Consider the following 14,093-nt stretch of genomic DNA (forward strand, 5'->3'; position numbering starts at 1 on the left):
GATGGTTTGTGGTCACTGTACAAAAAGAGGTATTTTTAAAACCGGATTTTGTGTTTCGGGCCATACTGTTGCATTTAGGTGATGTCGCAGTAAAGGGTCACCTACAGAAAAATAGGGATATTAAAAGGCATGCCCAATTATAGGTTGTTTTATTTATTTTGACGCAAATGTATTTATTATTTGAATTGTTTGCATCCCTTTCAAGGTGTATGTCCAGTGGTTGACTTCAAGGTGTGGAAGAAGGCTACTCAGATATAGCAATACAAGCAGGCCCGGTTCCAGAACAAAATGACTCAGGGTGCATCTGAGATTAGAGAGGGTGCAGTGGTAAAGTGCTATGTTTACAAGTGGGGAGTGGACCTAACAGTCCTCACCTCCCCTGGGGGAAGATTTTTTTTTTTAATATTGAAGTTAAAACCATCAATCTGGTGCACTTTGAGAGCAACATTAAGAGACCTATGGATCTATGTGCTCTTTGTTTGATTATGCCTTCCCAGTCCCTTATCACGTAGCCTATAAGAGCATGGCACCAGTTGTTGTAGCCGTAATGTCCCCATGATCTGAACTGTTATTACCTGCAGTAGATGCAGTGTTACTGCTGGCGATAAGGGCTGGTTGTTTTAACCATTTTCTGATGTCCATCATTGACTGCTGTGTAAGCACCTTGCAGATGATGAATGTGCAGCGGCACAGGTCACGCACACCTGACATAACGTTACTTACCATTTAAAAATTGACCAAATAAATGCAGCAGACAATGTTATTCAACCACAATTACAATTTATTTTATTTCAACTATATTCTTCTTCTTATTATTATTATTATTATTATTACTATTGTTAGTAATAGTAGGCAAAATGTAATATTTTTCACTTTTCATTTTTTTACTTTTCATTTTTCAAATGAGGGTGCATAACGACTCAACTGAGGGTGCAATGCACCCTTATGCACCCCCGTAGAACCGGGCCTGAATACAAGGGTAGACATATTCTGTTACAAGCAAAAGTACCACATATACATATATAGTACCAACAACCTATTATACAGAATGGCCCATTTCAGAATCAGATGACACATTGCTGCATTTGAATTACTGTATTTCTGGGTTTCTCAGTCTATAATGATATTTTATAAAAAATACTTTTTTTCATATATTGCTTTAATGCTCCTAGTCTGTGATAAACTAAAACTTTAAAATAAATGTAGTAAAAGTACAATACAAATTAAATACTTAAAGGGGACATATCATGCTATATTTGAACAATATATTACAATACCTCAACATTTTAAGTGTGGTGCTTGACTTAATGTTCAAAGTTGCATTCTACTACTGTTATCCTAGTTTGTCTGTAAATACATGTTTAGACATCACAAATGACAAACATATCATACATAAGTGTCATCACAGTACTCATGGATGCAATCAACTTAAAACTGCTGCACAGAGTACATTTGGCTTGGTTTTGCTCTCACAAAATCAAATGTACTATTTTTTCAAAGTATAAGTACGACTGAAACAATAACCTTCACCATCATTAGTGTTGGAGGATTTTAACAACACCTGTTGGACTTAGCATTGTTGCATTACACTTCATGTTGTTTGACCTTTTACTTGTTGAAAATGCCTCCTTATGGCTTTTATTTATATGTATTGCTTTTATATCTGAAGGCAATGAAACACATGGGCTTTGCAGAATGTGAATGAAAACTAAATCTGCCATCCTAAGACCACACATGAGGTATGCAGAGCTTCAATAGCTGTTTCCCAGGAGCAGTTTAATATAGGTTTGTAATTGCAAAGACAATTTCGGGTTACACTCAAGGGAAAAGTAGGCCCTAAAATTAACAATATATGAAACGGACTAACTGCTGCTTTTCTAAATTGAACAGTTAAAATACTTTGGACAGGAGCACTGAAAGGGTATACTGTATTGCCAGGATGAAGACTAAATGTAGGTGTTATTTCCTTTTTCATTGACCAAAAATAATTATAATATGCCCCTTAAGAACTCAACTGTGCAGTTAGAGGTGCAATGAGATTGAAATACAGAACATTCCATGTCAACCTATTATTGTGTTTACTTATTCAAAACACAGGTGTTTTAATATATCTATAAACTTAGTTTTTCATCTATAAAGACAAATAATTTGATATTTCTGCCATGAAAGCATAGATGGTATCACTTAAACAATGCAACTTGGAGACATCCTTGTCTGTCCCCACACCTATACCTTTAATATGTTTCTTAGATCACTTTTTTTCTCACCGACTTGTGAAGCACCTTGAGATGACGTTTTAAAAGTGTGGTATACAAATAAAATGTGTAATTATATCATATTATATTAATAATTGTACAACATTGTTTTTGTATCATTGTAACAAACCAGTAAACTTCTCCCAAAGCTGTGGTACTACCTTGATAAGTTGAAGGGGATACATCATGAACAACTCACTTCTTCAGTGCTTGTGCACATACAGTACATTTGGGTGGAGCAAACTAGCCTTTTTTTGGGAGTGGTGCTAAAATAGACAGTTGTTAAAGCGGGGGGTTTTAGACAGAGGGGGAATATTCCAAAAGTCAGACAGTGGAAAAATAAAGTGATATTTGAACATCAAAGCATTTAAATGTTCTATTGTAGCGGAAACACAAAACAAAAGTATGAACCTGAAAATGAATATTACATGACCCCTTTTAGGTAATTTGGTGTCTCTTGTTACGGAAGATGTTTTAATATGTCACAGTAGGAAAAGCACATGTATCAATAATATAATTAATTGTGGCTACATTCCATTTACCTCATAATGGAATGTAGCTTCACCTCAGTCTGCTGTGTTTTTAAATAGGTCATCTACAGTTCTGCAAAGTGCAAATAGACAGAATAGAAAACATAAACATTCTCAATAATAAAGACAAGAGACATAGTGATTTTATGTTTTTTCTTGGTTGCCATTGAGCAAACACTTTAGAGACAGGGGGTGGGGATGGGTTTGGGAGTGGATGGGAAACAATAGGTTTCAAGAATAGAATGGCATTTGTCCACTATACTGTACATATGAACTGTACTGTACAATTACAATTGTTGTATGGCTGTTAAGCAGTGAATGCAGGGATTTTATACACAGCCGACATTCTTTACAGAGCTGGGATCCCCTTTGGCTGGAATACGCACCAGCTGATTGGTCCCTTTGATGGCGGTATTTCCCTTGTAAGGGGGAAAAAAGCAGCACAAACTCAAAACACATGAAGTGGTTTTTTTCTTTCACACACATACATACAATCATACTTTCTCGCTCTGCCGCACACACACACGCACACACAAATCATCCTCTGCCCAAATCCGTACATCTCTTTCCAAGATACTCAAAACAATTTTTAAAATAAAAAGATAAATATTTAACTTCAACTACCCAGCAGAGGCTGGTGTTCCGGCTTTGTACAGTATTTTTACCTGTATATTATATGCTATAAAGAATGTCTGTGACATTACAATTAATTAAATAAGGAAAATGAATTGGTAGTAACAGAGCAACTGCTGCTTACACTGATTGTTATGAAATGTAAACTCATAAAGCAGCTAATTATTGTGAGCTTTAAGTTCACTGTAACATCTGTGACGCCTGATGTTGCCGGATTTCTTCTCATTTCTTCTCATTTATCTTCCGTTTTCCAGGATCTGTAACATTCCCTGATGCCGAGTGGTCTCCTGCATATTCAACGTTCCCTTTTCTCTGTCCTTCTCAGTGCATCTCCTCTTGGCGCCGAGTAAAGAGCTGCCAAGGCACTGTGAGAGCATGGGTGGCAGTTCAAACATGGAAACACTGTACACTGCACTTGAGGACACTTCATCGCGGACTTTAGGAAAAGCGAAGCAAGAGTGCTTTGAAGATTGGAAATCAGTGGCCATTACGTTACCTCCCACTGAGAATGTAAACGCTTGCCAGGGAGTTGGAAAGGGAGTGCTTTGGTGTCGCAGTGACCTTCATACCATGAATTCATTACTGCCATACAACACAAGCTGCTGTGGTATGTCTGGAGGGTCCCTGCTATGGCCACTGCCTCCTCTGGAGTGCCTCAGGGAAGAAGGCTTGGCCCCTCTAAGTTTCTGTTTGCCCCTCTCTGGGTTGAATGTGCCTCGGCTGGTAAACTGGGGTCTTTCGCTATGTCCTTCCCGATCTCCTGTAGGGCTGATGTCTAAGCAGTCGGATCGAGAGGCTTCAGATGTATTCAGAGCCTGTGCTGGACCTGAGCCTGCAGAGGGAGACTTGGAGTGGAAACGAAAGCGCCGGCTGGTGGCAGAAGAGGACGAGGACGATGGTTGGTAATGTGATGAGGAAGAGTAGGAGGAAACACTGGAGTCAACAGAGTCCAGGGACTCTGGCTGCCTGCGGAGAGCACGCCGGCGGGGGCTCGTCATGTCAGACCTCCGAGGCCAGGGGGAAGTCAACACTGGACCTTTCTCTGCAATGAAATGTAAAGACAACGTTTATGTGAAAAATATTTTTTCTCCAGTTGCACATAAAAACTATAATTACGGCTTTACAGTTGTATGCCTCAGCCGACCAGTCAAGTTGCAGTTTACGTCCATGTCTGATCTGGTCATAATTGTATCCTATTTGTATGACATTTTCATTATTTTTAGGGTATTCATTTTTTAGTAAAGGCCAAATATGTGTTTAATCAGGCCAAGGTGACTTTTACCATAGTCAACCAAAATCGAATCATTTCATTCTTGAGTCCAATAAGATGTTGGTGCCAATTTCAAATAAAATGATTGATTTTTTGATTTGGCCATTGCTGTTGCATGCACGGAAGCATACAAATAGTAAACTGAAAAATGAATTTTGATTTTGTGCATATTGCCATACCAGAGAAATCCGAGAAGGTTCCCTCAGAGTCCACATTGAGGTTTTCTGAGCTGTCGGCTGTACCGATAGAAGCCTCCGACTCCAGGGTCTCATCATCTGAGGCTCGTGGCTCCAGAGACAGCATCTCAAAAGTCAACTCCTCTCTGCAGAGGAAAATATATCCAGATTAACAAATTAGCTGAACACACATCGTGAAATACATAATAGTTCTAACACATGCATATTTAACATTTTATTTTACTGAATTCAAATATTTAATGTTTTTAGTATTGTGACAGACTCTTCACAGGGTCTCATTATCCGGAGTTACAACATTTTCAGAACATTTTAAGTGCATTTGCTGTGTTTACTTCTCTTTCTGCAGGCTTTCGATTTGCTCTGTCAACACTCTCTCTTCCTGCTGCATGGCTGCCTGCTGATGCTCGGAGATTTCGGTTAAAGAGTCCTCTCCCTCTTCACAGCCACTCTCCTCTATCACAGGGTCCACCACAGATGGCAGCCGCGGACTAACTGGAGGCGAGGGTGTGTGGTAGCTCATTCGCTGTACATGGCCTTTTCCCTGAGAAACAAAACAAGGGCAGATGTTGTCTTCTTACTAATGTGAATATTACATTTGTGGTTCAGAAAGAAATGAATGATAACAGTTATGCAGTCATACACAGCACACCACACAACTTTTAGCACGCAGCTACTCACAAGCACAGGCAATGACTAAACCAAATGAAATAATCAGCAGAGCAGCACTAGAAGATGATCAAACAACAAGGTAGATGCAGCACAGTGAAACAAACTTTACCTTTTTAGCTGCAATTGTCTGCTCAGAAATGTGAAAAGCAAAAGAAAGAAGAATCAGTGATGCGAGGTTCTGAACGGTCATTGTTATTCTGGTTTCAATGTGCAGTATCAAGGTCTGATTTGCTGCCTTTCTAGCTAAGGGTCAGATGATCAGGATTTGTCAGAAGGAATCCTTCTTGGTTCTTTGAAGTGAAGCTAATACTCACAATATAACTATTATTAAGTACTTGCACAGGAAATGAACTATGACATTTCATTTTGACATTTCTGTCCACAAGGTATCCAGTATCCAATTTATCATTCTAGAATCGTTATGAAAAAGAAAGAGATCTACATAAGCTCTTTATGCAGTATTTGCATACATTATTTCAAGTCATACATTATGTAGAAAAACGTTTGATTTATGTGTTCCATAATCCGATGTAAATCTAATAAGTAATGATTATATGATTGCATTATCTTCTGACTTCATTCCACAAGACAATGCTAGAAAATACAGAAGCACATAATGAGTCATGCTTAAGGGATGGAGAAGACATTAAGATGTTCATATTTCAAGCCATGAGACTATGCAGTGATTGGCACCACAACAACCACTGGATGATGACTTGGGGACTGGATACATACCATAGTGCGCATTATGCTCATAAATCTAACAGCTATTAGTACAGGTTTCTGGGTAAAGGAAAGGACACGTTAAGGGAGGAGGATCAGGAGAGGAGAAACAAATCTTACAAAAGGAGGAAAATCAGGAAATGTACAGCACTGAAGGAGAGTTTAGGATGGTTCAGTCAGTAAGATATAGCCATGAGTAACTGCGAATCTTATAAAAGTTTGATTAGTAATATTTGTCATATTATCCGATCTTACCATCGATCGGCGAATGTGGGTCAGTCTGCACTTGGCCTTATTCTCTGCAAACTCCAGGCTGTTGATGTCCTTTAGTCGAACTCTGTACTTATTCATCTGTTCACAAATGATAAGTTCGACACACCTATGGAGGGAAAGAAAACCACTTCAGAAGAATGGAAAATGGTAGTTGTGTTAAAGTAATTGAGAAGCAATAGCCTCTCTGCAGGCCTTGTATTTTGCCTCAGGTCAGCAGTTCTCAAATTGTTGGAAACAAAAAGGAAATCACAGCAACACAATCCAATTTAAAAACCATTTTGTTTAAATAATATCATCATGATGTCAGTTATGCTGAAACATGGTAATCACCTCAGTTAACTTTGGTCTCAAAGTGTTTGTCGAGCATCATCATTCGTCAATTATCTGTCAAAATTGCACTTTGGATCTTGATAGACTTGAATAGATGTTGTTAATTGCTCCCACATGACACACATTCATTTAAGATCCACTGCTGCTTCAAACTTTGTAAATTGCTGTCTCGGTCAATTCGAGGGAAGGTATTTGATAGACATGATGGTTTATTCTTACGCTGTCGTCTTGCCGATGTCCTGGACACTCTGCATGGGATCGATGGTGTCAGGACAGCGCAGGATGCAGGGAGCAAAAACTATAGCCAAGGCGTTAGCAGACATCCGATTTGTGTCCTCTTGTAAAGAGACCCTAAAAGCATGAATTTAGTATTATAACAGGCCATCAGGGAGGACAGAAAGCAGTTTAATGCATGAATCCTACTATAAGACCAGTTTTTTACCTGACGAGATGAAATATGAGGCGTTCCAGAGTGTTTAGATGAGTTCTGCTTAGCTGGTCAATAATTGAATACACTCCTCGGATCAATTCCTTTTTATCTTGCAAAACTTTGGAGGCACAAGACAAATCATGATTAACCTTTGCAGCAAACAAATATATCTTCTGCTGTTCACAATCATAAATTGTAGTTGTGACAGAATCTCCAGTGTGGTGGCTTTCAAAACACAATGGAGTTGGACGTCGATCACTTACCCATGGTCCGTATGAACTCATCATACAGCTCAAATGTCATCAGAGGATTAGGCAGGTCTCTCAGCCACTGCTTGAAAACACTAGCGATGACGTGGATGTTGTACTCGTCCAGATTCATGCTGTCTACATCTGCGTGGTCACAAGGAGAATGAAGAAAAAACAAACCAACACTTTATCAGTAGTTAGTAATGACATTTGTTCCTATCCATCTCATGTTTCTCAGCTTTAAGGCGAAACAGTAAAGGCTAGTTTATTTTGGCAGATATATTTAGCCATATATCAACCATACATTTTATTTTATGTAAAGCATCTTTGAGCATTAGGAAAAGCGCTATAAAAATCCCATGTATTATTATTATTATTATAGCCTAATATACTGTATAGAACATTTTTTATAAAAAAACATGGCTAAAATAGATTTTTTTTAATTCTTTTAAACGGCTGTTATCCAAAATTTCCCAAAATCTTTTGTTCTAATACGTTAATAGAATGTAAACATATTTGTTATCCTGGCTTTATCCAACAGGGTTTTAACTTGACATTATAATTGTTTTAATTCAGGTTTTTTTTTTATATTGATACTGATGCAATTTGTGCAAATGCATATTAAATAACATCACATTTTCTGTATATTTAAGAATAACAATTTCAAAAACTTTAATCACAATAAAATAATTGCATTAATGTAAGTAATCTGCTGGGAAAGTGTCATGGTGATATATTAAACAGTTGAGCTCCCCTCTAATGGCCAGCCAAACGTTCTCACCTGTGTCGAGTCCCTGCTTGAGTTCCCTGATTTTGTTGGTGGAGCCAGATTTTCTGTATATTCCTTCAGTGTAGAGGCCATGCATCTCGATGTAGTTGATAAGCTTCTCCACTACCAGGGGCACCGTCCTCTCGTCATTAGTCAGACGAGACACCTCCACTCCGAACTGTCTGGAGGAAAGCTCTGGATCAAACTGTTAACAGACACAAACACAACATAATCTGTTAAACACATAGACATGCTATAGACACACGCAGACAACCACACATATTTATATTTGAAAAGGAACCAAATAAATGATAATATCTAAAAAATTGCTTTTGTCTTTTTTGTCTCTTTCGTCATTGCAAGATTATTTGATTTCAGAAATAACACTATCTACTGTTCATAAACCAGGATTAAAACAATTAGTGTCATGGGACATTGTTTTGCGGGAGCACAATATGGCCGACTCACCTTCTTGCTGCATTTGTTGGTCGTCTTCTGGCAGCACTTTCTGTGGCAGGCGTACCGGCACACTGGATGAACACAACCAGAGAAATCAAACAGGTCATTACCATTATCCACAGAAAGGCAGTGCCTCCTCATAATTCAGCAAAAGTAGTTTGGACAAAAGAAAAAAAATGTTATCGCTTGAGAGACCAAAGCAGCATTGGCTGGCGTGAGAAAAACATCCTGTGGGAATAAAGGACAAACTGTGTGGGGGAAATCTCTGGAGAGACGGCGCCGCAGACCCCATGAGTCCAGTTGAAAAAAATCTGATTATGGCCGAGGACAGAGAGAGAGAGAGAGAAAGAGAGAGATAGAGTGTGGAGGAACTGCTGTGGAGACAGAGCAGCACTTCCTCACACAATGCCCAACTTTTGAACCTGTACGGAAACAATTCTTCCCAAAACTCAAACATAAGCATCCTCAATTATTTAAAAATGAAAAACTAAAAATACTTCTGGGGGAATATAAAGAGAGCTGCATTGCGGCAGGACAGTTTGTCTCTGCCTACCACAGTCTGAGGGAACCGGACTGAGCAGATACACCAGGTCTCACATTTTATGTACATACATCATATTCTATTTTGTACTCATGTATTATATGAATGAAATGAATCTGTCCTGAAATGAATCCTTGTAAAAAAACATGTTCTTTGCAGTTTGTTTATAACTGTTCATTTGTTTATTTGTATGTATTTTTGTATAGATGTTACAACTATACATAGCTTTGGCAATACTGTATGTAAATATGGTCATGCTAATACAGCTTTTGAATGGAATTGAGAGATAGAGAGAGAGAGAGAGAGAGAGAGAGAGAGAGAGAGAGAGAGCGAGAGCGAGAGCGAGAGCGAGAGCGAGAGCGAGAGCGAGAGCGAGAGCGAGAGCGAGAGGCTAGCTCTCAGAGGCCAGACTGGTGTGTGTGTGTGTGTGTGTGTGTGTGTGTGTGTGTGTGTGTGTGTGTGTGTGTGTGTGTGTGTGTGTGTTTGTGTAAACAAGTTCAGTGAATGTCTGTGTGGTAGAGATTGATGAAAAATATTATAAGATTTGGCATGAAAAGTTATATAAGTCAGAATAATGTGGCTGTATGAGTGAGTGAGTCTGTGAGTGATTCTATGTGTGACATCAATTACAATCACTAAATGTTTTGGACTTGGCCCCCACCAAGAGCTTGTTTGATAGAATTCAAAGACAAAAACTTTTTCAAAATATATTTTTAGGAGAAAGTCAGAGATTTGTTTCACTCATGTTCATTTCAAGAATGAGCGCAAACATAAATATTTATTGCAAATTCAATATCATATATATTTTAAGGTTGCAATTTTCGTAAAATCTGTTGATTATATTAACATTAGACTGTCAGAAAAGTGTAAAAACAACAGCGATCAAGAGTTTCAAGAGCTTAGGTAACACTAATAGCTAAATATATGCAAATGCAGCATAATAAACCTTCACATTTAGAAATCTTGGAACAGAGAATATCGGGAATTTTCCCTCAGAAATGATAAATAATTGAATTACTTAGTTTTCTGTCAAAAAAATTGCAATTATTACTTTGGCAACATTTAATAGAGAAAATGTACCTCTACCTAATCATCTATTGACACCAGTTAAAATATGTTACATAACCCTTCCCGTTTTTAATTAGAACTACTGTATGATATTAAGGGATTCTCATGGAGTCCTGTATTCCTGGTAAGATAAGGTATATTTTGCATGCATACTTACATTTGCACACACAGGCACGGTCCATCATCCAGATGAGTGATGAGCAGTATTCACAGTATGTGGGGATGCTGTACTGGGTGGACTTGAAGATGTGTCCGTTATGCTCCTCCACCTGCAGAGAGCAGCACACGTTCATTTGGAGTTCACTTGCACATGTCCCTTTACATACAGTAAAGTACAAATGTGCAATTTTTCTTTTACTTAGATTTGAAGAGAATGAAGTTAGACTTACAATATCCGTGTCCTTCTTCCTCGTCTTTTTACGCTCAGGTTTAGGTACCTGCTGTAGTCAAAACAGAAACAGAAAAACCCAAAGTGAAAATAAAATAGAGTGTGAAATGTATTTTAGTATTTCAAACATCAGCTAGATACTATTTTCCTGGAGGCATTTGCATGTCTTTACCCTGCTGACTGTGCTGTCCAGAGGCTTGTACTCAGTCATGAACTCATCCAGGAACACTTTAAAGGTGTTGACCCACACTGTGACAGGAGACTCTCTCCAGTCCCTCTGCTCCTGTCGCATGGTCTTCTCCAAGATCTGCTCAAACAGAGCGTAGAGGTCTTTGTAGCGGATGCTCTTATTATCGTCCAACTGGGGAGGAAGACAACAGGTTCAGGGGAAGCGCACAGAATTGATCTACTTGAGTAGGAGAGTAGTACAAATTAATATTCTTTTAAGCTACCTTGTAAAAAGGAGTGTGACTTGATTACATATTTGCGCTCTTGATCCCTTTTTTTCTTATCGAAGAGTGATTTTTTTTATGCAAGAGTGATATGTAGATAAGATTTAAAGAGTTGACAACACTTACTGCAAGAGCCGTGGAGTAAGAGTTGAAGATATTCAAACGGAATTCCTTCAAAGCCTTTTTAAACACAACGTCCACCATGGTGTCCTTCTTACTGTCCTCCGTATCCAAGTCGTTGATCTATAATATAACAACATCATCTCAGCATGAATATAGACTGCCTGTAACTCTTTTATTTTAGATGTTGAAGTACACATGCAGATCAGATTTGGGACGGGTGGCGCAGTGGTCTGTGCATCTGATCATCAGACCAAGGGGTGCTGGGGAACAAACCCGCTCCTGCCGCCCCTGCGTCAGGAGCGTCGTTGTGTCCTTGGGCAAGACACTTCACCTGAACTTGCTCCTGTGGGTATTGTCCACAGTGACCGTTGCATGTATAATAATAAAAAAAAAATTAAAAAAAATGTGTAATGTGTATCTGTAAAGCGCTATGAGCACTGGAAAAGTGCTATAATAAATGCAAGGAATTATTATTATAATCAGAGCATGTTTGTCTGCACCTTCTTCATGAGGAAGTCGTTCATGCTCCTGTAGTCGTTGGTGCAGGTGAGGATCTGCAGAGCGTCGTTCTGCCACTGAGTCGATTCCAGAGCCACGCTGCTGATCTTAACGCTGCGCCGCCGCTTCACCTTGGGAGACGGCTCCTTGTTCTCCTTCAAGTCTCTGAACCCTCGATCTAACATCATATCAGGACTGCAGGGCGGCGACATGTTCTCCTGACCTGCTGTGTGGAAGAGGATTTATGAGTCAGAATAACCTTCAGGTGAAGTTAAAATGTATAAAGACAGGCTAAAAGAAGACAATGTGCAATATATGCAGTTGCTTTTTAATAACGCACCCTCTCCCAGCAATGGCCCAGTGTCTCCATAGTCTCCATCCAAAGTGTCACCACCACAGATCAGCTTTTCTCTGGAAGTCTTCTTTTCCCCATACTTTGTCTTGCCCCAGAAGCGCATCCTACGAACCCTGTTCCAAATTGAGATTATAATATAAACACCTTTTACTCACATATGGAAGAAAACATCCTTAACGATTTGCATTATGTTCAAGACACAAAACTGTGGATGCTATCAATGCTTTGTTTAAGAACAAACCTTCCATCTTGTGAGTTTTTGCGCAGGGAGTCCGCTTTGCCCAGATCTCCTGGCGACATGGCTTTGTGTTTCTTCTTCTGCTCCTCAGAGCTGGCAGGCTGGAACAACAGCAGGTTGGATAATGAGGCAAAGTAGAACCAACACTGAAGAAAAGCCTCATGTGTATATTACAATCGAAGCAGCAGTCTTAGCCAGTAGATGGCAGCATCACATCACTGCGTCACCAGCTAGACTCAACATTTAACAGATCTCTTTTTTAGTAGCATTTGAAGCAAATGCTTTTTATCGTAATCATGAAAATGCAAATCAATACTACATTTGAAATATATGTAAACATATGAATTAAACCTATGACACAGGAACAAATCATTTTTTCTCAGCAGAAAAGCTGTTAAAAGACAAAAGAAGAGTTTGTTAGGTGATGAAGAAAGTCAAGAGTGAATGATGACTTATTCCAAGGACTCCCAAGGTCTGACCTATGACGGATGCTACTTGTTAACAGAGGAAATATAACCAAGTGGCATGCAAACATTCTTGATTAAACGGAAAGAATAAATCAAGGGGAAAAGTCAGTGTTGCAGCTGTGAGAGAAAGAGAGGCCACATCATGTTGGAGAAGAAAACATGTTTAAAGGGTTAGTTTTGACGAGAAAACACTTCAAATGTATTCAAATTAATTTCAAATGTAATCAAACACTGTTGTTAATTACTTCTGGAGGGGTTGTCAAACCAATAAACGATTGGATTTTTGTTTGTTTGACCTTCTCGACTAAATGTCTTTAAAAACCGACATTTATTTTTGTCTCATAAATAAAATTCATGCATTTTCACGCATTTTTCAAAGTCTTTATGTTTTATTATGAAACTATTTCAAAATGTCTTCACTCTTATGGTAAAGGTTAGTTTTAGAAATAGAAGTAGTTAGTACAGCTTTATATTGACGAGGGGGTTAGAAAAGTTAAAGAGAAGTCAGCTTTAAGGACGCATACAGCGTCACTGCTGGGCTTGTTGTGCGCCTGTTACCATGTCTGAGTCACTGAAACAGGGCTCTCTTAAGCCCGCCTCCGGGGAGCTCGGATTGGAGAGGGGAAGAGAGTGATGACAGGGGGTGTCATCCTCGTCTGAATCGTCCCCAACTGAGACGATGGGGACGCGGGTGAGGAAGTCGGAGCGGGTCCGTGCCATTCGGACTTTCTTTTTTTGGCCTGCTCTGCCAACCTGGAGTTTCATCAGGAGTGATAACAGCATGTTTAAAAGGGGTCTTCAATAACCTGCAGAAGAGCTTCAGTGCATTTTGTTCTTCATAAAGGTCACCTGTGTCCATTTCAGTGTCGGATTAAGAGCTTCATTAATTAATTCACAACACAAAAGACACTCCTGCAAACACATGCTATTTGTTTGTTTTCTACAGAGTAAAACAAGAGAGGTTGCTTACATCTCGCACTTTTGCTCCTTTGGAGGGCTTGGGGACTGGTGAGGGTCCTTCCCCGGGAATCACTGCAGGTGTTACTTTAGGGACAGCATCACGGTCAAACCTGGCGGACAAAAAGAGGATGTTATTAACAACGTAAATTAACTTAAATGTCATCACAGTGATGGTTTGTGACATCTATGGGTTCTTTTCAGCTCCTATATCTCAGTG

At 39.2% G+C, this 14,093-nt stretch overlaps 1 protein-coding gene across 6 annotated transcripts in view; it reads right to left on the minus strand.

Annotated features, from left to right (window-relative positions):
- Positions 1-2,924: 2,924 nt before the first annotated feature.
- The window catches only part of myo9aa (myosin IXAa), a 124,938-nt gene continuing 113,769 nt past the window's right edge, over positions 2,925-14,093 (minus strand). For 3 of the 6 annotated variants that reach the window (XM_034107044.1, XM_034107062.1, XM_034107031.1), the window contains 20 exons: positions 13,887-13,986; positions 13,475-13,669; positions 12,453-12,550; positions 12,197-12,324; positions 11,859-12,079; positions 11,362-11,478; positions 10,956-11,144; positions 10,785-10,835; positions 10,553-10,664; positions 8,796-8,857; positions 8,340-8,532; positions 7,574-7,702; positions 7,323-7,428; positions 7,100-7,231; positions 6,533-6,656; positions 6,290-6,337; positions 5,664-5,681; positions 5,218-5,426; positions 4,868-5,010; positions 2,925-4,460 (listed from right to left, as the gene is read on the minus strand). In XM_034107044.1, the coding sequence (XP_033962935.1) occupies positions 3,982-4,460; positions 4,868-5,010; positions 5,218-5,426; positions 5,664-5,681; positions 6,290-6,337; positions 6,533-6,656; positions 7,100-7,231; positions 7,323-7,428; positions 7,574-7,702; positions 8,340-8,532; positions 8,796-8,857; positions 10,553-10,664; positions 10,785-10,835; positions 10,956-11,144; positions 11,362-11,478; positions 11,859-12,079; positions 12,197-12,324; positions 12,453-12,550; positions 13,475-13,669; positions 13,887-13,986 (2,854 nt within the window). In that variant the 3' untranslated portion in view covers positions 2,925-3,981. The remainder of the gene's footprint in view (positions 4,461-4,867; positions 5,011-5,217; positions 5,427-5,663; positions 5,682-6,289; positions 6,338-6,532; positions 6,657-7,099; positions 7,232-7,322; positions 7,429-7,573; positions 7,703-8,339; positions 8,533-8,795; positions 8,858-10,552; positions 10,665-10,784; positions 10,836-10,955; positions 11,145-11,361; positions 11,479-11,858; positions 12,080-12,196; positions 12,325-12,452; positions 12,551-13,474; positions 13,670-13,886; positions 13,987-14,093) is intronic. The other 3 variants (XM_034107069.1, XM_034107041.1, XM_034107052.1) reach the window with 3 other exon arrangements.

The sequence above is a fragment of the Pseudochaenichthys georgianus genome, chromosome 3, assembly GCF_902827115.2.
Source record: "Pseudochaenichthys georgianus chromosome 3, fPseGeo1.2, whole genome shotgun sequence".
Classification (NCBI taxonomy): Eukaryota; Metazoa; Chordata; class Actinopteri; order Perciformes; family Channichthyidae; genus Pseudochaenichthys; species Pseudochaenichthys georgianus.